At 38.0% G+C, this 26783-nt stretch overlaps 1 protein-coding gene across 2 annotated transcripts in view; it reads right to left on the reverse strand.

Moving 5' to 3' along the window:
* The window catches only part of GDPD5 (glycerophosphodiester phosphodiesterase domain containing 5), a 1733766-nt gene that overhangs the window by 799409 nt on the left and 907574 nt on the right, over nucleotides 1-26783 (reverse strand). For both annotated transcript variants that reach the window (XM_044071140.1, XM_044071141.1), the window contains one exon: nucleotides 16217-16320. In XM_044071140.1, coding sequence (XP_043927075.1) covers nucleotides 16217-16320 — 104 coding nt within the window. The remainder of the gene's footprint in view (nucleotides 1-16216; nucleotides 16321-26783) is intronic.

Genomic DNA, 26783 nt, shown 5'->3' on the forward strand with positions numbered 1-26783 from the left:
AGCTTTCCATACTCTTCTGCTGACATGCTGCCTGCTCACCCTGACTAACACTAAGCTAACAAAAGAAATAAAACAACTGTGATCTGAACTCTGAGTATACACTGCATGGCCATTTTAGAGTACAAAACGCTTTTAGAGATCACTGTACATAAGCTACAGGAATTCGCTCTACACACACCACTTTAAGCCAATTAGTATGTGAAGTATATCCAACCACTGCTAAACACTTCTGACAGCCATGCACTGGCCCAGCAACCAAGGAGCCTCAGTCTTCACCACTAAGACCAGGGAGGTCATCTCATACAAGAGAAAAGGTTAACTAATACACACAGTAAAGTACAACTTCCCTTAAGTGCACACAAGAGATCACAGTCAGTCTGGGGCTGGTTCCTCCTTTGTTCATCAGGTCCCCAATAAGACTCTCCACTGGCACAGCTATAGGGTCCAGGTCTCAGCCTAACTGGGCAAGCTAAAACTTCCAGTACCCTCTCTGTCCAACCAGTGCTTTGTGTCCCTGCCAAGTAGCTGCACTTTACTATGAATTATTCTAAGGAATATATTTCCTTTTTAGATGTAAATATCATGAAGCTAACAAATGGAATCATTAACACTTCAGTACATAGAAAGATGTGCTTTAGAAATACTTTATTGCACAGAAGCAGCATGCACCCTAAACACATTTTTGATAATGTTATCAAGGGTCAAATTATGAGGGCCTCTAGGCTTAACCCTACAGAAACTGGGTTTATTAATGAGATAGAAGGATTGAAATCTAGACTATTAGATAGATCATACAAAGAAAGGAACATTGAAAGAACAATACAAGAAGTTTATAGTATGAGGAACACGAAAGCACGCCCATATTTTTCCAGTAGATTAAATGTAGAGACTAATGAGAGTTTAAAAGATAAGGAAATAGAACCAAATGACGTTTTGGTCAGTTTACCAATATTTTTCACCAGGGATGTCACAGACATCAAGACTATTATAGAAAAACATTGGCATTTGTTAGGATTAGAAAATGAAATCAGTACATTAGTTGGTGAGAAACCTAAGTTTAGTTATAAGAATAAATGTAATCTAAAAAGAATATTATGCCATAAAGATCAAAATGTACATCAAACACACCCTACCAATACGACCCCTTGTCGTGGTTGCAATCAATGTGGTTTTATTAACACAGATACGACTTTCAAGTCACCAGTGTCAGGAAAAACTTTTACTTTCTATACTGGTACTACTTGCAGGACAGAAAATGTGATATATTTAGCTCAGTGCTGTTCCTGCAAAGCGTTTTACATTGGTAAAACGAATAGACAGTTTAGAGAAAGGATAAGGGAACACGATTATAGCATTAGGACAGGGGATGAGCGAAATGCCCTAGCCAAACATCATAAGGCAAAAGGTAGTACACATAAATTTAGTTTTTTTGTTATACAGATTGTAAATAGAACTCCAAGGGGAGGGGGTTTAGAAAACTACACTTTGGAACAAGAAACCAGATGGATCATCAGATGCAAGGCTGATTGTCCACCTGGTCTTAATGACAAAGTAAGTTTACACCCATTTTTAAAGAAAAGAAGACTAGGAAGAAATTTGAATCATTGAAATATAAGACTTGTATGCATACACATGTTTTTATGTACCTTGACTATCTTATATAGAATTTCCCTGGATGATAAGTAGAATATTCATATTTTTATATTTTTGATACATGTGAATATTTCTCACACATATATACAATATAATACAAAAAACTTTTTAAGTATATGAAATGAATTATTTATACATGTAAAATTGCTTTTATTAAGAATTATTTATACATATTAATGATTTGCACATAATTAAGTTTTTAAATATACATTTATTTTATTTATTCAATATATTTATGAGATAAATAAAATATTTTTGTTATTATGAGTTTAATATGTTGATTTTAAATTATATTGAATGTTAGTGATGCATAGGTTTAAAACAGGAGTTTGGCACCATCTGGTGGATGAATAATGTATAATGCTTGTATGGGCACAACATAGAAATTCAATGAATAAATAAAAATTTTTAATATAAGTAATTCAAATATACTAATACTTAGTAACATTTTCAGTTAAGCTATCTCATGCACAAGAGACTATGTATATAAATTGTACTACAGCTTGAAACTATTTTAAATGCATTAATTAATTGAACTGTTTGAATTTAATTACTATGACTATATAAGGACTGTCCCTCTTTTGTGGTTTGTACAGTCTGATGAAGCCCTTTTCAGGGTGAAAGCGCTAACTGACTTTAATAAAGAACGTTCCTGGTTGTTTAAATCGATGTACTGGTGCTATCATTATATTACCTGATTTCGCTGGACATTCAACGTTTGCTGGATATTTAACATCTGTTATGTACTTAAGCTCTAGCGCTCCTGCATGAGACTGGTTTGCTGATTTACATTATTTTTTAGCAGGAACACTGTTTCTCTAGTGGGACGCTGACGTTATTTGGTTTATTAACAGTCAAGGCTTACTTTAGAGTGGCCTATTACAATAACCTCTATAAATATGCAATGTACTCTAGAGCTTATCTCTACACAAATCGGCCACAGGTAGAAGGTTTTAAAAATATTTAATAATAAATAATTAAAACACAAGACGAAATTACTACACCACAGAGATATCTAAGAGTTCGGAGATCACACAGAAACTTAAAATAATACAGTAGGACAGGTCTGATTTCAAAGAAAAATACCTAATTAATCTTTACTAGCTTTAATTTAATTATTTGTAGAAGAAATCACAGTGCTAAAACTTACATGTGAGCATAAGGCAGAGTGCTGATAAGTTTAGATGTCCAAAGTCAAAATGCTTTCAGTCTCTTCTGAGAAACAGTATTTAAACATCACTAACAAACATGTTTGCTGGGTCCCTCCCCAAATTACATTATTTGTGACAATTAGGTTTTCCCAGTATTCATATTGCATCATCTTAACACCTGGTCTGAGTTTTCATGCCATAAACTGCATTACTTAGCAATCTAACACATTCTCAGAAACTTACAACAATACAAGACATTTCACATGTATATGCTAGCAGAAACCAGAGCTATAAAGCACCCTCCACATCTAAATTCTAGCCATAAACTTCAGCCTTAAAACAATGGGCATGAAATCTTCATCCAGCTGCCCTGGAGCCCAATTCTAACATGAAAGGGTACAACATGCTTCACTTGACCAGTAGAGTGCAACGTTGTCACATATTTTGCAGTTCCACATTTCACAGCATTCTTTACAGTCAAGAAACATGCCTGTATTTTCCATTTATTTACAAATGCCAGAATTATATATCAAATTCTATTTGACTAGGCTGGCAGCCTTTGCCCATCTCTCTCCAATCGTCATAGTCTGAATCACTGCTAACATTTCTTTGAATTTTATGTGCTTTATAACATTTGATGGTCCCCATTCACCTTGCATTTGAGCTCTCCTGGACACAGCTCCCCATGCAAAATCTAATGAGTCTACCTGGACTGACTGTACTGGGGTCAGACAGACTGAGAGATGTCTGACCCCTCCACTACTGTAACTCATTTCACAAATTCCAGCACTGGTAGCTGGAACTCTAAAGGATGCAGGTGCTGGGATCAACATTTTTTTTTCTTTTTTTAATTACAAATGAATCTTTCTCATATGAGGTCTGGCTATAAGGATCATTAATGCGACAAGGCAGAACATTCTGATAAACTCTCTCTTGCAGAGGCAACTTCTTGGAGAAAAACATCCCTGAAAATGTTCTGATATGTCAGGGGACTGACTTATGGTAGAAAGGCCATTGTTTTTTGTGTCCATCATATACCCCACAAAGATGATTCTTTGAAATGGTGGCTTTTGTAGGTTCAACTTAAAGCCCAGCTGAGCTAGGATGGTCAAGAAGTTGTCTAATGATTCTAGACATCTGGAAACAGACTCTGCAAAAATCAACAACTCATCTATATAAGGGAAAATATAGCTGCCCTGAGGTCCTGCAGTAAGCAACCACTGGAGTCAAGAAATTCATGCAAAATCTAGGCACAGCAGATAGCCCAAAGGGTAATGCAGAAAATTGCTAACGTGAGCCAAACACAGCAAATCACAGATATGTCCTGAAGCTGGGAACATTTGGAATGTGATAAGCATGTTTAAGATATAAAGTCACCATGAAAAAGTGGTCTGGAAAAAAGTGTGGAACTGTTTGCAGGGTGAGCATTTTAGATTTGAGTACTTTCAGAGAGGCATTTAGGCAAAACAAATCTAAGACACTGGTCTCGAAGATTGCTCCTTTTTAGGGTATCAAAAAGATTTGACTAGAATCCTTTTCCTTTTTGTGATGCAGGAACTGTTTTTATAACCCCAGCTAGCAACACGTGAAAGAGTACCAGAGAGAACAGATGTTGAGAGATTAGGTTCATAGATTAGTACTAGGCTAACTGTACCTTGTGTTTGTAAGGCAAACACCTTAACCATTAGGCCACCCTCCCACCTTTTGTCTGGACTGAAAGGTGTGGAGGGAATTTCCCTGAGGGAAGGAGGATTTGCTGTTAACTGCCAAGAGTATCCCCCCTGAATTATCCTCAGCACCCATTTGTCTAATACTATTTGTGGCCAGGCTGCTGGGTTGAGCAACAGCCTGCGGAAAAGGAAAATGGAGGGGGACGCAAGGAAGGTATGGAATACTACAGTCTTGGCATACTCATTCTTTAGAAGTAGATTGGTCCTTACTCTTTTTTTTTTGGGTTTGGAAGTATTATCTTTCTGTCATGTCCTCTTGATACCCCAACTTTTGATAGGCTGGAAATTGTGTTTGCTCAGCCCTTTGAAGTCAGGGAGAACCTGGGAATATGACATGCAACAAATTACCTCCATCATCCCAACTGTTTGAGACTCTGTGTAGCAGCAGGACCAAGCACCAATTCAGAACTTAAAGAGTATTCAAAATCTCATTTTTTAAATCATTAAAATTCTGGTTATATAATCAAGCATTCCTTCTCAATACAACAGAAGCATCTGCATTTCTAGAAATTGCATCCTCATCCTCCAAGACGCTTCTCAATCCATGTTTCTAAACCCAGGTTACACCAGAAACAATCTCTTTCATATAACACTTCTGTTTTAGCACACAAAGATGCAGCAAAGTAATCTAAAATGTAGTCACATTGCAAAATAAACTTCTGCATAGAGCCTAGATAATTCAGAATTCTAAAGACTAAATTACTAGACCAAGACTACTTTTCTCGTGAAGATTCTAACCCCTTGCCAATTTTATCCAGGGATGTAGGGTTAGAAGCCAAGAACCTCTTACGAGAGTTGGGAGCAGGAAGCTGGAGAAACTGCACCTTGTACTTCATCATTGCCTTTTAGGAAATGGTTTGCTAGCTAAAGGGTTTTACATGCAGTTTTACATGCAGTTTTACAGACATCCTCTAAGGCCAGTTAACAGAAAAGGAACAGCCAAAATGTTTAGAATCTCATCCTCAACAAGGTTATATGCTCTGCCAATCTCTAGTGCAGCTCCAGATTGTTCATACATCTCTAAACCCTGCTAACATCTGGTGAAAAGTGAACACCTGCTAGAATTTTTGAACCTGTAAACCTTTCAAAGAATCAGAATGTATGGATACAGAGTGTTCACTATCACCTGCATCAGTGTCCCCAACAAAATCTGCAGCCATAATCTGATATCTAGAAAATGTAGCCTTACAGTCATTCTGAACAGGAGCAGTTTCTGAGATTAGCTGACTGTAAAACTCTCAGCTAAGGAAACCTCATCAGCCCTATACACAGTAATAACCATATTACCTGCAATGTGATGTAGTAGCAGTATGTCTGTTAAGAGGTCCCTTACCCTGGACCTCTCTTCACCTAAAGGATTTGGTAATCTCATACATGAAACAGGTACTGGAAAAGTCCCAGAGAATGCGTCTGATCTGTAGCATACAGGGATGTAGGCTCACACAAGAGGGTGATGGAGAGAAAAGGTAATTAAGTAGTCTGCAGACTGGCTTAAAGCAAACAATTTGCAAACCATAGGCTGTGCAGGATTTTGTTTAGGTTTTCTTGTCTTATTAGGTGCAAATAAGAGGCAGCCATATGAGGATCCATCAAATCAAGGGGAAAATACCAGCCAGAATAATACACTGGCTTACACTGGCACTATTAAGGTCTGACTAAGGGCAGCAATAATATTCCTAACACAGAAAATAGGGCTACACTGCACAAAATATAGCAGAAAAATGTTTAACATGTTCTACAATCTGCACAGTGTAGTATAGCAATAACTGATGACATGGGCATTGTAAACAGAAGATTTACCCATGGTTGGTGTGGTTTAATCATGACGATGAAAATAATTACTTGCTTTGCTTAAATAATGACTTTATATAATGGCACAGTGGTGATATTTCTCATTGTTTCCTAATTCCGCTGCTTTATTGATGTACTGCACATGCGCATGGGACTTCCATTCTCACGTTTATGCAGTACATCAGTGCTTTGGAAAGCAAGTAATGGAGGAAGGAAGATCACTGCTGCTTATTTATGTATTTTTTTTTAAAACGAAAAGCAACCTGTAACCTCCTGACAGTTTATAGGCATGAGAGACAGGGAAAATGCAAGGAAAATCAGGTACATTTATTTAGTTTTGCAGAACATACCTGATTTTTCTTGTATTTTTCTCCACTCTAAGTACCTCTCCATCTCTTATTTTTTGAGAAAGATTTTGCAGTGTAAACCTTGCCTCTAGATGACTGCCACTGTCGTAGTGACACCTCGAGCCCATGTGCAAATATGGAAAAAGGGTTGAGGATGGATGGATTTGCATTGTCTGAAGTAAAGTCTGAAACTGAAATGCACATCATTTACTGACATCATTCCTAAGTGATTTATTGGAAAACCACAAATTTTATGAGGAACAGTCATTAAATAATAACATGCATTTCATTTTTAGACTTTCTTTCCTTCAGACTCTACAAATACAAATAGATAGTCTGGCCGCTCAATGATACTTTAGTGGCTGGACTCTTACCGTTGGTATATTCTCGATTTATAACTAGCACGCTGATTGGGCTGACCAATCAGCATGCTCATTTTTGAATGACAATGGCTAGTCACTGTATAATAAAAAAATATCATGCACAGTCACAATACCAAGTAAAATTCACTTGATCAAATAGTGACAAAAAATATATATGCCCTTAAATCAAATAGAAAACAAAGCATTTACTTAGAAATTCCCTTGTCAGAAATGAAAGAAATCTTCACAGAAAATGCAAATAAAGTAATTTGCAGTAAAATCACAGCTTAACGATAAACATCTATAGTGGTGTTAAATCAGTAGTGATCATATAAATAAAGAAAAAGTGAAAAAATGCACACATATAATTATATACATCTATATAAAAGTCAGAGAGAAATCAAAAGTATATATAATAATAAAGAGGAAGGAAGTTTCCAAAGGGATCTCATCTAAGTCTGGAAGCTGTAACTGACCAATGTAGTCTGCTGAGGAAATTCAACTGAGATTCCTACAGCTAGCACTAACAAACTCAACTGACTTCCTGTGATGGGTTAGGCCTCTACCTGGCAGGAGGGACTTAACCAATCCCCTATCACACTGAGTAAGAGGAGGGACTTCTGAACTCTGAAAAGCTGCTAGTGTGGGCTTTTGCATGTACAGAACCCATATGCCACTAAGGCAATGTGAATGATGACTATCTAAGCTGACACAGCAACAGAAAAACCTGTTTCACAAAATTGCTGTTTCGAGCTCGAGAGTGTTTCTGGATTGTGAGTTCCTGGATGTTAAAACCAAAGGAACGGAAACAAAAGTGCAACTATAAAACTCACTAAGGCATTAACGTAATGCTCTTAGAATTAAGAAACCAAAAATGTTTTGAGCGCTTTTGTTTTTTTTAGTTAAGAGAACAACTTCAGAATACTTAAATGTGTCTTTGTGATTAAGCTAAGATTCATTCAGTGATGCCATAAAACCACAACCAACCAAAAAAGAATAAGAATTTATGACTTGTCCTATTTAAAACTTTTAGTTACCTCTATTTAAAAGAGCCAGCACCTTCCTGCTATAAAACTGATCATGAACATGACCGTGAAAATAAACGTTTATATAAATGTATATATAAAATATACATATACATAAATATATGAAAACATGTAAATACATATAGCCACTAATTTAAATTACCTATTGCATTTCAAATCTCATTATATTAAATATTTTTATATTTCAAAATACTTTTTATAGAAACTTTTTTCATTTATTCCTGGAATAGTGTCTCCCCTTAAAAACACTTACTATTTCAGTTCCAGAAACTCTAAATACACATTAAATGACCCCACAATTTTTTCCTACTTGGTCTATTACTAAAAACTGAAATTTCCTAAAGTCCTTATTTGTTTGTGCATGCCTAGCTAATGCATTTGTATTATCTTTTTTCTTTACAGCTAAAATGTGTTCTTTCACTCTAGCTACTAATTTCTGTGTAGTCTTGCCTACATAAAAATGATCACAATTTGAACATGTAGCAAGATATACTAAACTACACTTTGGCAACTAAATCTGTCCTTTGCAGTCAGCACATAATCAATACGTTTGAAGTGGAAACTACTGTCAAAATAATTGTACAGTAACAACATTTCTGACATGAAAAGTACCAAAATTTTTTAACGTTCCCTTCAGTGTGAACAAACTTGGATGAATTTTCCAAAAATTTCTTTTTCTTTTTTTTTTTTTTGTAAATAGATAAAACTGGGCCTTTCCCCTAATATTTCTGTCAGTTCTTGCTTCCCCATTATTATTTTCCAGTAATTACTGATGATCCGTTGAACCTGTGGCCCATGCAAACTCAATGGTAAAGGGAAAGAGCAGCAAAACTTCAGTTTTGTCATCATTTCCCACTTGATTTTTGGAGAGAAAACCGCTTTTATAACTAGTGGAAATGTAACCTGTCTTTGCTTTATCACATTATTAGAGATGGCCATAAGTTTTTCTTTGGGGTAACTACGCTGCTGGAACAAATCAATAAGCATATCTACTTCTTTAAGGAAAGTTTCATCCTTATTAATCTACTCATTCCAATGACTTGTCCCCCACATTATATTTCATAAATTCTGGATGAAAACTATCAAAATGTAAATAGTTATTTGTAAAGGTTTCTTTTCTATAAATATTACTAATAAATTTATCTCCTGTAACTTCCATACTGCCAATCATTAGCGGAACGGAGTTCCGCTGTGGCGACCCCTAACCGGGAAAAGCCAAAATAAAAGCAACAACAACTTCCATACTAACTTCTACATCCAAAAAATGTACTGTAGCCCCTTTGCTGCTTTCTGTAAATTTTAACCATAAAGTACTATTATTAATTTGTGAAAGAAATTCTTGAAACAAAAAGCTGCCACCTGCCCAAATAAACACATAATCAATGTATCTTTTCTAAAACCTAATGTACTTAAAATGTGGTAGCTTACAAAGATATTGCCCCTCCCACCAACACAAGTTTGCAAACACTGTGGCTACTTGAGCACCCATTGCTACCACACTAATTTATTGAAAAATGCCTTCACCAAAAACAAAAAAAAATTGACTACTAATTCTAATAACTGACAAATAATAGTGATTATCTTGTTTAAACATATTTTTGGTTTCTTTATATTGTATAACATTTTTGGTTTCTTTATACTAAGTGCCTTATGTTAATACCTGAATGTTAATGACTTGTGTGAACATCTGAGAACGATGAGGTTTAAAAGGAAGTTTCAATTATATAGTCCACAAGGCTTCTGTTTCAGTATTTAGTATTTTTCTTACTCCATATAACCATTTTGATAAATATATCTAGTTATGGCATTTTGCAGTGGTGAAACACTGGATGTGATCTCTGACAAATAAAGCAACAGGGTGGCTGGCTGATATGGTGAAACTGACAGACATTGACTCCTTTCAAAATTAGCCGATAAGTTAAATTCTGAAGGGTTTAAACCACAACATCTTTAGAATAAGTGGAATTAAAGGTTAGGGAGATTATTACAGAAGATGCTCAGTTTATAGGAGCTGCTCTAGGAATGGTGTACTCTCTCTGATCTCTGGACTCCATCCAAACAAAATCTAAGGTATCCTTTGAACTCTACAGAAAAACAAGTATTTTTATTCACTGTACTTGTGTATTACTGAATTGCCACCTACTTTTAACTGTTTTTTTAGCTGTTTTAACAGTTTTGCTGTTTCACTGTTTCAGACTGTTTTTCCTGCACTTTGCATTTTCTAGTACTTGCGTACTTTACAGCATAGGCTAGATTCAGATTTGCTAAATCTACACTGTTCAGCATTATTTGAGCACTAAAACCAGCTATCTTACATTAAGAGGGCCTCTGAAAAGAAATGTTTAGCAAACGACCCATCTGAGTTGGAGACTTGTCGGAATAAGGCTCAGTATTGGCTATTTCCATGAAGGTGACTTACCGTGGCGCTAGAATAAAAAATTGGTTTCAGTAGTTGTTTTTTTTAATTGGAGTCTAACACACTGGTATCCTATTGCACTCATAGTAAGTGGAGAGAAGTGTCGTTGAGTATTTCTGTTGGCCAGCTTATTGGAAAATTGCTCAATTTGTTTTAAAAAAGGGTTCTTGCAGTTGCTGTATAAGCCCTGCGTTTGCACAGGTTTGTCCCTGTTAACACAACTCCACAGAGTATGGTGACCAGCCATTGCTCTACTATCTTCATCTGAGCTATCAGAGGCATCTATTTTCATGTAGTGCAGCACCGAGCAGTGGAGGTATCCATTGGCGATTACAGACTCAAAGGCTAAAGCAGATTTATTTTCCCTTAGAAGCTGCCCGTGCTCCAACTGAGGAGGAGAACACCTCACCTGGGCTTTCAATGTTTGACACTTTTAAAGAAATCTCCTAGACCCTAATAGTCTTGTACCCCTTGAGAGCCCCATTAGTATAGACCCAGCATTAATCCCCCAATTAAACTACATCCCTCCTCATTAAAGCAAATTTACACCTATTATTATGGATGGTCAATTCTTCTCCAATTCTCCTGCCAGCCTGAATGACATAGGTATCTTGAGGCAATGCAGCAATTGCCTCATGTACACTCACAACCTACTACTCCTAAACCACTCAATTTGTGAGAGATGCATATACACTAAGAATTTGGAATCCTTGCTCTCTTGTTCACAGAACAGTAACATTGAATAGGTTTGTCAGCCCACATACTACACCTCCTGCACAAATCACACACTCCACACAAACCACCATATGCAGGGGTACTCACCAAAAGTTTACCTAAACACCAGAGACCTCTGAAACACAAAGATGTTACACCTAATACAGTGCCTACAGCACTCAATACACATACAACCACAAGTGTCTCACCAAACAAGCCCCTACGGCAAAGCACATCTAAACCAAATGTTTTGGTGACAGGCAACTCCATAGTTTGACACACAGATGTGCCACTCACCAGGCTGGACAAGGAGAAGGTTACGATCAGCTGTCTGCCGGGTGCCAGGATTTGCCACATCACACACGCACTCAAGTCTCTCCACAACAAGTATTGTTATGACTCCGTCATAGTTCATGTTGGCATGAATGACTTGAGATGTATCTCACTGGATTACATGGAGAGAGACATGATTGAGCTCTCTGAATATGTATTTCTGCCAGGTATGTCCCTAGCCTTGAGCAGCATGCTACCTTTACCTAAGCTACCACAATATAAACAAAAAAATAATTGACTTCAGCAATAGGCTTAGTTTCTGGTGTCATTGAGGGGATCCAGTACCTGTCAGCCTCGGATGAAATGGTAGATAGATGACCATCTCTGACAAAGCAGCGTGGTCTGTCACCTCTGGGATTTTGGTTACTGGCTAAGGCTCTTGCCTCCCCATAGTCCCTATTTTAGGAAATCTCACAACAAAATTCATGTAAAAATATCTTCAAAAAGCATCCTCAAGGTTATGCTGCTAAATGTGTCTAAAAGTAAAACTGCACTCACTGGAAACAGCCCTCACATTAAAAGATGTTAACATCTGTGCAATCACAGAGACTTGGTTTAAGGCCACGGAAAGCACCCCGGCCATACCGGGATATAATGCCTTCCACACATTCAGACCATAAACTGAAAGTGTGAGAACTAAAGGAGGTGGAGTATCAATATTCAAAGATAAATACACCTCTAGATTGGTTAAACAAAATTATTCCCTTGAACTAATCCAGGTCCAACTGGCTGTAGGTAAGACGCCTCACCAAGTTACTGCTAGTTGTGAACCAGGATACCCATAGTGCATACTTGAATTGCTCAAGATACAACCAACCACCCTGATTTTGAGTGACTAACTACCCATCCACAGATTGGGTAAATTATACATGTTCTAACACACTTGCCCAAAGGTTCTTAGACTTCATCAAATGCAATGCCCTGGGACCAGTTGGTTGACACCCCCACAAGGGGCCCAAACATTCTGGATCTGGTGATTATTGCACCACCCCATGTGTGGAGCCCTCTCTAGTGAGGCCTGATCATAAATCAGTTTCTTTAGAATTAATAACATCTAACCCCCTCCCCCCCAATAGCAGCGACTAGACTAAAAAACTTCTCCAAAGCCAATTACAACCTAATATGTGACAGCATTAATAGCATCATAGTCCCTGCCCTCATTGATGGCATGGACACCTATACTGGGATTTAGACCAATGTCTCATATAACATCTATACAAATGTATTGACTCCACCATACCTGATAGGACCAAATCAAGATACTCAAGAAAGAACAAGCCTGCCTGGTGGACATCCACCATTAACAGGTTATACAATAAGAGAAAACTTGCTGTCCAAGAGCTGGAAGGAACGGTCTCTGAAGTGGAAGCATTCCCTTCTCGGCTTAAACAAGCAAAAAAGACACCTCGTAAGGCAATCTAAAGCTAACTATGAATCCAAATTAGCCTCCTTCACTAAAGATAACCTTAAGGCCTTCTTTAGCTATGTCAGAAACCTTAAAGGAAAAACCTAGATCTTCGCAGAATTGGTTGTTAATGGCACCACATATATGGAACTCACAGAAATAGCCAATCTGCTAGCTAACAGGTTCAGTGAAAACTTCTCCCCTCTGTCCCCACCACATCCCCCCAAAGCATCCCTATCACCTGCCCTCCACCTACCAACTCTAAGGACCAGGTCATAAATGGTCTCTCCAAAGCCAAAAACACAGCCTCTGTGGGACCTAGTAATTTCCCAGGCTGCATTCTAAATAGAATAAAACAGAAACTAGCTGCACCGCTGGGTGCTCTCTTTAACCACAGTCTAAGCAATGGTTTGGTACTTGCTGAATGGAAAACAGTAACCGTCATCCCATTACATAAAGGAGGTGCCCCCACTGACCCTGGGAACTATAGATGCACAAGCTTGACCAGCTTAATCTGCAATGCTATGGAAAGAATAATCATAGACCTTATCAAGAAAGATAAAGGAGACCTCCAAATGCTTGACCTAACCAAGTTTGGCTTTGTTAAAGGGAGATCCTGCCTCTTGAACTTGGTGAGCGTCTTTGAGGCAGTCACCAAAGCCCTGTAAAAAGACAAATCCATGCATACAGACTACATATACCTGGCCAAGGCCTTTGACATTATTCACCACTCAGGCATCATCGATAAACTATCGAGCTAAGAATAACCCGTATATTGTCAGGTGGGTTGCAAACTGGATCACTGATTGAATGCACACAGTCAAAATAGATGACTACCTCCACCAGCAGACCTGTAACCAGTGGTGTTCTACAGGGATCAGTGCTGGGGGACCCTATTTTGGGAATCTACTTCTCAGATGTACAGGCTAAAACAAAAGGCCTATGCCTGACAAAGTTTGCTGATTGCAAACTGGGTGCAGGCATTGAGTCCCCAAAAGATGTCAACTTCCTACAAGAGGGACTTAGACAAACAACTGGTGCCAAAGTCATGGGCTCAATGCAAGAAAAACATCATCCCCTTCAGCAAGGGTGATGTCCCTGCAAATTAACACATTAATAACACCACCCTAAGCATGCAATCAGTGGTGAGAGATTTGTGCACACAGGTTGACAGTAACCTTTCCTTTGATCATTATGTCTCCACAGCAGTAAGAAAGGTTTTCTAAATCGCCCACCTCATAAGTAAGGGCATTGCATCCAGAACAAGAGGTTATAACCCCCCTGTACTCCTCACTCATCAGGCTAATAAGAGAGTGCAATTCTACCTTTGGTATGTGCCTTACCAGGCACCTGCAGCAACTTTAAAGACCTCCAAGGTTTCTTACAAAGAAAATTCAGGGTCTTTAGCATATGTCATACATTAACAAACTGAAATCACTGTATACTGTGTGTCTTACAGACTACTCAGCGGCAACTTCTGCCTTGCATATAAAGGTATCTCAGATCCTGCTGTAATGGAAATGCTGACATTCATAATTCAAATGGTATAAGATGCACTCACTCTAGGGAATTCAACCTAGTATGTGACAACAGAACTTGCTGGAGAGACAGATATGTCTCACAGAAGTCAAGTCTCCTCTGGAACAAACTACTAATTCAGGTGAAACAGAGCCCCTCGCTGACCCTATTTAAGTATAATTTGGATGACTGGATAGAAAAACGCAAATTCACCCCGGGAGTTTCACATTTGTCCCTCAAACAGGGGCAGTAGTTGATGACTTATTTCCACTTAATACCTTGATATTCTTGGGAACAGGGGTTGTACTTTGCTAGGCTTGTAAGGGCCCTAGGGCCATTAGCTGAGTAACCTCCTATGATACTATAAACAGACTGTATTAACATTCAGAGAAAGCACAGGCTCAATCCAATGATCAATATATCTCCAGAAACTAAATTTATACTGCCCGATACCACAATGGCTATCCTGTATGTCCCCAACTACTTCCCTGAATACTGGTATTGCAATGGTAAAGAGGTACACTGGAGCACAAGCTCTGGGAATGTGAGGAGTCAGAAGAATTTGGGAAAGGGATAGATATATTACTGCAAAATGTTTGGGATCCTACAGCCAATCTTACCAAAGAAATGGCACTAAATAGTATACGTCTTCCAGAGACCATGAATTAAGACAATTAAGATTCCCAGTCATGGTAGGCCAGAAATGCATAGCAAGTAGTCGGAAATTACAATGATCCCCTATGGTTGCAGTTGTGGGGAGGGGGGGGGGGCATGATGAGTAATTCATGTCTTAATTTAAGTGAACACGGCTGTGGTGCGAAAGCACTGTTGTGCTATAGTGAATCAAGTGTTTGTTCATGAATGTTAGAGGTAAGAAATTTTAACAGTCTCAAGAACCTGTCCTAATGTCATATTTTCTTAGACCATGTTATTAATTAAAAACAGTACCATTGAAATGGTGGGCAAGTTGAACTGTAAATAGTTTTAGAATCTTTTACTTACAAGTTGTATTTAAAATTCAAAATCCCCAAAACAGGACGAAATTTTGTTTGCCTGAAAGCTTTCAGGTGAGCTATATTTTAACACAAGTGATAATTACAGTCTATGTTACAGAGTTCCATGGCACATTGCAATGAAATATTTGAACAGAGGTATGACATGATAGCTTTGCTGTACAAGGGTACTATTGTATGATTCTTTAATAAAAATATTTAATAAAGAAAAAAAAAGACATAGGTTCATAGATTAGTACTAACCTAACTGCCCTTGTGAGTTATTTTAAGCCTAGTCAATTATCCCCTGTGAGACTCGAACCCTGCACCTTGTGTTTGTAAGGCAAACACATTAACCTTTAGGCCACCTTCCCAACCACCATGTCAGTCTAATATTTTTGTTGGCTGCAAAAGATGATTTAATAGCTCTCATTTAACAAGGGCAACATTTCTCAGACTTCACTCCTACAATGTGCTACACAGATATTTTGCAAGTGCAACAAATCACTTGAGAATCTGTTTTAAAAGACAAATCATTTTCCCAGGAAAAGGAGCACTTTGGTATCAGTTTCACAACTTGCAGTGCTCTGAGAGCATACATTAATAGCGTTCACTACACATGACAGTCATTTCATACTACACTAAAAGCAGTAGCCCTTCATAGTGAGATCATCAAAGAGCTGTTTTCTACTGAGGAGAAAGTTGCAGGAAGTCAGCAGGCACAGCAGGCAGACAAGCAGCTGGTCGTGTGTACTCACCAGTTGAATTCATCATAGTCATTATGGACTTCCCACCAGAAATAAAACCAGGATAGGGTCAAGAAGAAAGTGAGGGACAGGATCAGGAACCACAGGCACTCCCACTGCAATGACACAACAAAGAAAAAAATAATGAGTGTTAATGAGATCCCAACTGCTGTCATTATTCATGCTACAGTACACAGAACCACTTTCTAAACATTAAACATAAATTAAAGTATGTAGTCAAGTAGCACAACAGTACTACGACTGCAGGAATAATTTGGGACCTGCCTTGCCTCCTCCTCCTACTACAGGGCAGTGACAAAATCATTCTCATTAAAGGAATTACTGAAGGTTAGAACTTATTGCTAACCCACAAGTGCACAGTCACAATGCTTGCAATTTCTGAACCTTCTGATAAGGAGTATTTTGTGTGAAATGAGATATATACTCTATGTATTAATTACAAGTGAGCCACCTAACCAGGAGAGGAGGAAAGCTGTCACTCCATGCACATACTCTGAAAACCATTACAGTGAAAGTCCTGCAGAGTTGAATCTTATTCAACAATTGGTACTGTTTTATGTAAAGCTTATTTTTTATTGACATTTCATTACTGGGGAAGTCTGAGTCAAAGCCCATTTTCAGCAGAGGCTTGGGGAAAAAAGCTCTAAATTGTAAAATTGTCATTAAAATGCTTTGAAATAATCTTCAAAAATAAAAATATTTGCAGTTTAAATAATTATAAACAATTAGATAAAACAAAAACATTGGTTAAGAATCAATACAAATTATATGACAATCATTTAATATTTAGAGACATTTTAGACAGTTTGTAGAGAAATTAAAAGTAACTTACTCCAATACAAACAGGAATTCCAATATGAAGTGAGGGCAAAACAGGCTTACAGTACATTTAGAGAGAAAATCAGGGGAGGGAATTTAATAGAAGTTAAGGAATTAAGTGAAGAAGGGAGAGTTAGGAGGTATAAGGAATGAAAAGGTACTTGTTCACATTTAGGGATATAGTTTATCCTAAAGTTTTTTTGTTACAGCTGTTACAGACAACTAGTAATGGCAACAAATAAAATGGATTATAATATGCTAGAAAAATGATAGATATTTTACATGATGAGAAGACATATAGAAGTGCATCGAAGAATGAAAATATCTTGGCTTATAAAGTAGACATATGTCTGGCAGTTAAACCAAGGGATCACCACCCAAGAGGTTCATAGATATTTGAGAGTGGGCAGTCCTATTACTGTGGCAATCTCTGGAATCCCAAAGATTCATAAAAAATTCACAGGATCCCCCACTGAGACCAACTGTCGCTGCTAAGGGCTCCAAGACTGAAACTTAAATGGCATATATGGACCATCATTGTAAACAATTGGTTAGAAAAGTCTCTCATATATTGAGGGATTCCTGACATTTTTTGCAATTACTGAATGACACTCTTTTTGATGACGAAGTTATCTTTGCAACTACTGATGTCATTAATCTTTTTTCCGTGATTCCCCATAAGTTGAAACTTGAATATTTTTTGGAATGTTTACTAAAGGATGATGAGTTTGATGCAATAAAAATACATGTAATGCCACATGTAGAATTAGTTCTAACCAGCAACTTTCTCTATTTTGATGGAGAATATTTTCAGCAGATTGCAGAGGTAGCGAAAGGGGCTAAATGTGCCCCTGTTTACGCTAATCTGGTCTTGGCAGAAGGGGAACATAGGTGGTTTGATGACTGCCCCTATAAAAATCAGATATTGAAATATTTTAGGTTTTTGAATGATATTCATCCTATGGAAAGGGGATATCACTACCTTTAAACAATTTGTTAGTTTTTCAGAAAGTACAACTGGATTTCTTAAGTTTCACATAGTGTCATCTTGATGTGATTAATTTATGTCACAACTGAAAAGGATCATGTGAAAAAAAATATGTTGAATATTTATAGGAAAAACACCTTTTTACATTTTCACAGCAGTCTTCCTTACAAACAGAAAAATATAGTAAATGGCCAGATGGCTCGCCTTTCGAGACTTCGTTCAGATAACATGAAATTTAATTATGAGATAGAATTTTTGTTAGAACTTTGTAGAGAAAGCATCATTACAAAGAGGTGTTGATGCAGGTTAAATCTGGGAGGGGGAGAAGGACTGGATATGGTTACATTTTAAGTTCTACTGGGGTATTAATTCAACCTAGTAAGGGTGAGAACACGAATGTCAAAATAGGAAATGAAGTGGAGACTGATATGGGCAAGAATGGTGCCACATTAATTCCATATAATACTGTGGCTTCAAGACTTTTAAAAGTCACGTGTTCCCACTGAGTTTTCACTTTCAAGAAAGAGTGGAAGGACATACTTGGTAATGCCCCAAATGTAGTGTATAGAAGGGGCCATAATATTAAAAATTATTTGGAGAGTGGGCACTCGAAAAAGGTATTTCAGGGGCCCTCAAAAATGGCCAAGTCTGGTAGTTGCAAATTTTGTAGATTCATCAACAGACCTTATATTTCAATTGAGAGTTGGAATAGGGTGTTGGAAGTGCCTCGGTAATTGCAATTGCAATACAAGGATGGTGGTCTAAGTAGCAACATACACCTCATGTCCGGCATTTTATGTGGGTAAGACCAAGAGAAGACTAAAAGATAGAATATATGATCACATTATGACATTAAAAAATGTAGGGAACCCAATTCTCTATACATTCTTTAATTTGTCCATCGTTCAATAAGTTTATTTATTTCATTATTGATAAAGTAGTTAGAAATAACAGGGGTGTTGACCTTTATAGTATTTGAATGTTTAAAGAGTTATTGTGGTAGGTAAGGTTAAATGCTACAAAATTACCAGTTATGAATGGCAGGATCTCTATTATGAGTTATTTAAAATTGAGGCAGAATATCATATGAGAATTTTGATAATTTCAATATATTATTTTTAAATTGATTCACTATAAGTAGAATGGTGCTAGAATTATTTATGACAAAGTATATATAATTATTAATGCATTTTTTCATAGCTTTTCTGTGTTTGCATGTTTATTTAAATGTACAAGTATATAAAAGGAAGTGATGTCATTGGAATTTTAAACTGATTAAGTCCCGAGCCATTGTATGGGACAAAAGTGCTAAATTTTTAATAATAATTTCAAGTAGATACAACAGTGTGTGGTTAGTATTAATCATTTTATGTCACTTCTGTTCAATAAAAATTTGTTGCCTAAGGACTGGTCTGGAAACACAAACTGCTCACTCCAGCAAGTAGTAGTGTTTTGTTAAAGCTGTTAACGGACCAAAAGTGTACTATTCTTGCAAAATTTCTGATCTAAAATAAAGCAATGCAGTATTCATGATATGTGTGTGTGTGAATAAGAGGTTATTTGTGCAAACTTAATGATTCAAGATGATTAAACTCCAAAACCTAGACTAATGCAAATATACCAAATACACACTGCAAAATAATAGTTTGTACATGCTCATTTCCACTGATATGATAGAATGAAATGCCACATAACAAAAGATTTAAATAAAACAGAATACAGTTCTTGAAAGGCTACAAAAGCATTCTGTAAATTTAAAAGATATTAACTTGTAAATTACTCATGAAATATACATCCTTGAAGACTAAGTCTGACATGAACTGCTGATATAAATAAATGCACCTCAACAACTTATAAATGGATTGCTTGCAGTTTGTTTAAAACTTTTCGCATACTTTATCAAAATGTCTTTTTCAACTACCTGTCACCCTTGGGATTCAGGTTACTGGGTAAAGCTCTTGCCACCCCTATAGTGCCTTTTTTAGGCAAGGTTCAAAGGATAAAACCACCACCGTAACAGATACAAGCATGCAAAATCTGGAGGCAATGCTACTCAATGCTAGAAGTCTAAACCTCAAAATGCACTCTCTCTCGAGGCACTCCTAAAAATGGAGAATATCAATATCTGTGCAGTACATGAGACCTGGTTCAAGGGTCCAGAGAGCACCCCTGCAATACCAGGCTACAATTCTTACTACACTTTTCGGCCACAAAACCAAGACTGAAACACTAAAGGTGGAGGAGTGTCCATATTCAACAAGGATATTCATAACTCCAGGCTAGTTGCCCAACACAATGCAACTGAAATTCTCCAGGTGCAACTAACACTAGGTAAGACTGCAATCCAAATTGTAGCTTGCAACAGATCCCCCACCATGCCCCAAGATTCTCACTACACCTTTCTAAACATACTGGAAAATATTAAGATACAACCAAACACCCTAACACTGGGTGATTTCAACTACCATGCCATTAATTGGGAAAACTACTCGGGTACCAACTCCTTTTCCCAACGGTTCTTGGAATTCATAAATTCCAACGCCCAGGATCAACTAATCCATTGTCCCACCACGGGCTCCAATATCCTAGACCTGGTCATTACCAACATGGGAGATAGATGCTCCACACCAGTGGTCACCCCCTCATTGGTCAGGTCTGACCATAAGCAAATCACCTTTGACATCCACATCCCACCCCCAGTAAGGAAACCTCCTTAAAAAACTTCTCCAAAGCCAACTTCATGCTACTGAAGTCAGAAGTGACAAACTTCACAACACCCACGCAGACGGGATCTGGAAGTTCGACTGCAGAATCCTACATTAAGGCACTGTACGAGCACATCCACTCGTGCATGAATCGTGCCATCCCAAATAGAACCAAGATGCTCTTCTCCAAAAAAAAGGAAGCCAATCTGGTGGTCCCCTGCTATAAAAAAATATACAAAAGCAGGAAGAAACTGTTGCAGAAAAGAGGAAAATCCCAGGATGCAAAAAACTCCCTCACCAGCCTCAGTAAGAAGCTGAGATCCCTCATAAAATCCTCAAAAGCTAGTTACGAAAATAAAATTGCCAAAGATTCCAAAGACAACCACAAGGCATTCTATAGTTATGTCAATAATCTAAATGGCAATGCTCAGATCTGCTCTGAGCTACATCAGAATGGCATCAAATATACTGATCCCAAGGATATTGCCAATATCCTGGCAAATCGATTTAGTGCTAACTTCGCCCCCCTCTCACCCCCTAAAGAGCCCATCTCAGTACCAAAAGATTGCCAAATTCCAATAATCACGGCCACACAGGTGGAAACTGCACTCTCCAAAGCTAAGAATACACCATCCATGGGACCAGATGACATCACAGGCTGTGTACTACATGAACTACAAAATGAACTGGCACCTCACCTAAGTGTCATGTTTAATCATAGCCTCACCTCAGGCTTCTAAGTGGCGCACAGCTATAGTTATCCCGCACCACAAGGGAGGATCCACCTTGGATCCTGGGAACTACCGTCCCAGTCTGACAAGCCTGATCTGCAAGGGCATGGAACGCATTATCATGGAACTAATAAACAAAGACATTGGCAACCTTCAAACACTGAACCCAACCCAGTTTGGGTTTGTGAAGGGCCGATCTTGTCTCCTGAATCTGACTGACTTCTTCGAATCAGTCTCCAGAGCTGTGGACGAGGGTAAGGTGGTCCACACAGCCTATCTGGACCTCGCCAAGGCCTTCGACACCATCCCCCACTCTGGAATCATAGATAAACTTACTAAGCTGGGCATAAATCCCTACGTCACTCAATGGGTTGCCAACTGGCTTACTGACAGAACCCAGACTGTAAAAGTAGCAGACTCCAAATCCAGCTCCAGACAAGTGACAAGTGGAGTACCTCAGGGTTCAGTCTTGGGACCACTCTTGTTTGGCATCTACTTCTATGAAGTACAGGCCAACACTAAGGGACTCTGGCTAACAAACTTTGCAGATGACTGCAAACTGGGAGCCATTATTGAATCCCCAGTGATGTGGATATTCTGCAAAAGGGCCTTACAGAAACAGATGACTGGTGCCAGAGCCATAGGCTCAAGCTTAATGCCAAGAAATGTATAGTTATCCCCTTTGGAAAAAAACATGTACCCATGAATTACCACATAGATGGCAAGACACTAAACATCGAAAGGGTGATGAGAGACTTAGGGACACAGGTGGACAGTGGTCTCACTTTCGATAACATCATCACCACAACAGTCAGGAAATCCTTCTATGTGGCACATCTCATCACTAAGGGCTTTTCATCCAGAAAAAAGGAGATCATTGTCCCACTGTACTCATCCCTCATTAGACCCATTATAGAGTATAATGCCCCGTTTGGTATGTACCTCACAATACATCTGCAACAGCTGGAAAGGCCACAGAAATACCTCACTAAAAGAATCACAGGCCTAAAGCAGATGCCATATGCTGACCATCTAAAAAAACTCCAGCTATACTCTGTGGCATATCATCTACTCAGAGGCGATCTCTGCTTAACATACAAGGCCATGTCAAACCCTGAGCTGTTGGACATGCTCCACTTAAAGAAATCCCAATCCTTCACAGCCACACACTCCAGGGATCTAAACCTTGTCATCACAATCAACAAAACATGCTGGAGGGATAGGTTCCTGACCCAGAGACTCCCCATACTCTGGAACAGACTGCCCATACATGTCAAGCAGAGCGCCTCATTGGCTCTCTTCAAAAGGAACCTTGATGATTGGATGGGAGATAGGAAATTCACCCCGGGAATCATGTCAGTCACCCTGCTAGACAGGGGTCCAGAGAAGTAAATATTGTGGGAAGAAATATCCAGGGAATTGCTATGGCTAGGCTTGCATAGGCCCTAGGGCCGATAGCCTAGTACCAACCTATGAACCTATATTATTAATGATTAAAAGTATGTGTAGGCTTTGTTTTTCATAAAAATGTAGCAAAGAAAAAAAATCACCCCTTACACACCTATGTATTCCCCCAAATGTATATATCTAGTCACATCCTGAAATTTTTACAAAGAATGACTTCTACATCATCAAGTAAGCTACTTAATGGACACTTCTACTGGTCACCTTTAGTATGATGCATTACTGTAACTCTACTAGGAATCAACTCACTGAGTACATTTCCTAGACATGTAAATATCCTAGGATATTAACTAACAATTACTTTCAGACAAATGTGGCGTAATGATATACTTAAGCAATAACTGACGACGTGGTGTGGTACATTGAAGATTTACCCACGGTTGGTGTGGTTTAATCACGAGGGCGAAGCCCGAGTGATTAAACAAAGCCAACCGTTGGTAAATCTTCAATATACCACAACCGCGGAGTTGGTTATTGCTATTATACAATGCTATTATTTAAGAAAAAAATACTTACTTTTCTTAAATAATGTCTTTTTATAACGGCGGATTGCTGTTCTGCCGGTTGTGGTATACTGATTGTGCATTTTGATGTACTGCGCATGCGTATGGAACTTGCATTCCTATGCATACCCAGTACATCAAGACTTTGAAACAGAAGCAATGGGGAAAAGAATGTCTCCGTTGTTCCGTTTTCTCTCCTTTTTTTTTTTGTACAAAAAAAGATAGGTGGGCAGTTTGTACCAATGGAAAAAAGTCCGGGTGGTCAGACCTTTTTCCGTTGGTAGCTTGTGGGATTTACAATAGGCACGCTGGCTGGGCTGGCCAATCAGCGTGCACATTTTAGAATATTAATAGGGAGGCATTGTATAATGCACAATTTATCATAAAAAGGTGTCAATACTTCTTACTTCAGATTATACAGTGACATGCACACTCATTATTCAAGTACTTTGTTTTTAAATACAGGTACTACAGCTTTGTACAATTTAGTTTTATAAATCATTTGTACCATTTGCAGACTTGCTTTGCATAACAGCGTAAGAGTACCCTCAGCATGGCTACATAATATGGAAGTAGGATAACACAGAACATGCATCAAGAGTGGGTACACCAGCTTGTCTTAGCAAGTCAGAGTGCAGTATATACAACTGTGGGATAACAAAAGTTTTTATGTCTAATGCAGACAGTTCTTCAAGCAAGTTACCATGAGGACTGAATTTCTAGAACTGTAAACACATTTTTATGAATTGTATAGCAATTGTTTACAAGTTATGCATGGGGAATTTATTGTTTCCCTTCATTCAATGAAAATGCATCAATGAAAACTAGTGACAAATGAGTAACAACTTAGCGGTACTGCATCAAACTGCAAAGGTCAACAAATTAGGCAATAAAACAATCTGTGACTATACAACACTTCTTATGTAACAAATGAAAACTATCTTACAGCAATCAGATGAAAAAAAATAAAATGTAAAAGAAACAGAACTTGCCAAAGTGTTACAGGATGAATAGGTTCACCAAGTCAAGTATTTGTAATCATATAGTAATGAAGTATGGTACAACATAAATTTTCATAATTATATTTGAAAGTCACAGCTTATGGCTTTTCTTTTTCATTATGAAATTTGTGTCCAAAATGATATACAACTGTATTATGACATTCGTGCACGGTAAATGCGTTTTATGTAACTTATAATGGTAAAGCACAAAGTCCTCAGTGTCATGCAGCCAAAAAGCTTTTTTTTTTTCTAGAAGACCGCTAACAGTTGCTACTATGGATAAAGAAATGTGTTATGGGAAAATTCTGAAAGCAGAACCAGAGTGCACCAATTTAAATACTTATGGCATCATAGGAAAGCAGGTCATACATAAAAAAAATCTCAATATAAATGGGGGGTCATGACAACTTCGTTAAAGTGACAGTCTGGTCATCTCAACTGCCTTGCTAACAGAAAAAATAGAAACGGACAGACCACAGCAGCCAAGATCCACTCAGTCTAAATGAAATTATACATTTAAAAGTACACCTACCTGGTATAGGGATAGAACTGCAAACAGGCACGAAAACGTATAATTTCACATCTTGCAGTGGGAAATGTACAAATTACAAGCATTACTTCCCACTGTCTCTGTGCATTTCCCCATTAGACTCTGGCTCATCTATCACTCCACAGTCCTTAGAAGCACCTCTTGGGGGGTGAGAGGTGTAGAAGCAATAGGCTGTTTCAACAATACAAGTCATCATCTCCCTTTGGGCCAGGGTCACAAACTAACCTGCCCTGGGATTAGAGACGTCTGAAAATTGCTCCCTGTTGTGCATGCATTGCCTAGAGGGGGTGGAGGGGGGAGCAACTGTTCAGCACATACATGCGGCTGTTGCTGTCCCATCTACACAAATGAACAGGCAAACACACTAACGTAAGTCAACAGTAAAATGAAAAGAACCACTTATAAAAAAACGGACTTATGAAGCCAGAGATACAAATAAAAGTGGCTTTAATCCAACAGAAGTAAAGTCACAAAGCTTAGCATCTCTTCCTCAGTGTGTAATAAACAATTAGGATCCAATAAATTTGGATAAAACACATGACACAACAAAACCAATCAGAAAACATGGAAAATTAGTGAGATAAAATTTAAAATGCAAACAAACACCATAAAAACAGCTTATGCAGAAAAAAATGAGTCATTTCATAATCCTATAAAAACAATAAATCTAGTTTCATTTATGTTTTAAAATCAGCTTAATACTAATAGCAGCATTTATTCCAGGAAAAATCTCAACATCAAACCATATTCAACAATTTCTAACTTATTCAGATCCCTGCACCCCTTAAGTTTGGTAGCAGCTTCTGAAAGACTGTAAAGTTTAAAATGTGTTTTAACCATTTTCAAAACAATGTTTTGCAAGAGAACTCGTGGATCCATTACATTTAATATCTGAAACATGTTCCGTTAAGCACATTGCTAAGCAAACAATGTTAGTTGTATTACAAGAAGCGAAAAAATAAAATTCACACTTTTTTTTTTTTTAACTGGGTGAATAAACTCGGTACTTTGTAGAATATATTTACAGTTTACACAATTGTGGCATGAGATGGAGCATTTTTTTATCAACTTTTAACAACTGTTTCAGGGTACTAACATTCTTATAACACAGCCGTTGCTTCAGATTTTTGCTTTTGCTAAAGGCAGAATGCAGACTACTTCCAATATACTTTTCTAAGTCTGATAAAGCTTGCAAAACGCCCCAATTATTCTTGACAATGTTCATCACCCCATCGGTTCTGGTACTGCATGGGGTAACATATCTAGCATGGCTGTTCTCAGATACACTCTCATAGGTTCATAGGTAGGTATTAGGCTATTGGCCCAAGGGCCTATGCAAGCCTAGCCAATAAGGTTCCCTGGCTTACGCCACCCAAGAAAGTTATTTTCCTGTGCCACTGATGAGCAGAGACACAGAAGTGATCCCCGGGGTGTATTTCCTATTTCCCATCCACTCATCAAGATTTTTCTTGAAGAGTGTTAATGAAGAACTTTGCTTGACATAGATGGGTTAAATTGGTTCATAGGTTACTACTAGGTAACTGCCCTTGTGGGCCATTTTAAACCTAGCCAATTACCCCATGTGAGAATCAAACCCTGCACCTTGTGTCTATAAGGTAAACACCTTAACCATTAGGCCACTCCCAATCCGAGAATGATTTACAAGCTTATCTGGAACTTGGGATTGTCCCGCATGGTACCATGTTGTCTAAGGAACCTGAAAATGCCTACTTATGGTAAACAATTGAATTTAAAACTTAGTGTTGATTACATGCAACTTATGAATTATTTTTTCTC

This window comes from Protopterus annectens, chromosome 5.part0 (assembly GCF_019279795.1).
Source record: "Protopterus annectens isolate FY-2018-M chromosome 5.part0, PAN1.0, whole genome shotgun sequence".
Taxonomy (NCBI): Eukaryota; Metazoa; Chordata; order Ceratodontiformes; family Protopteridae; genus Protopterus; species Protopterus annectens.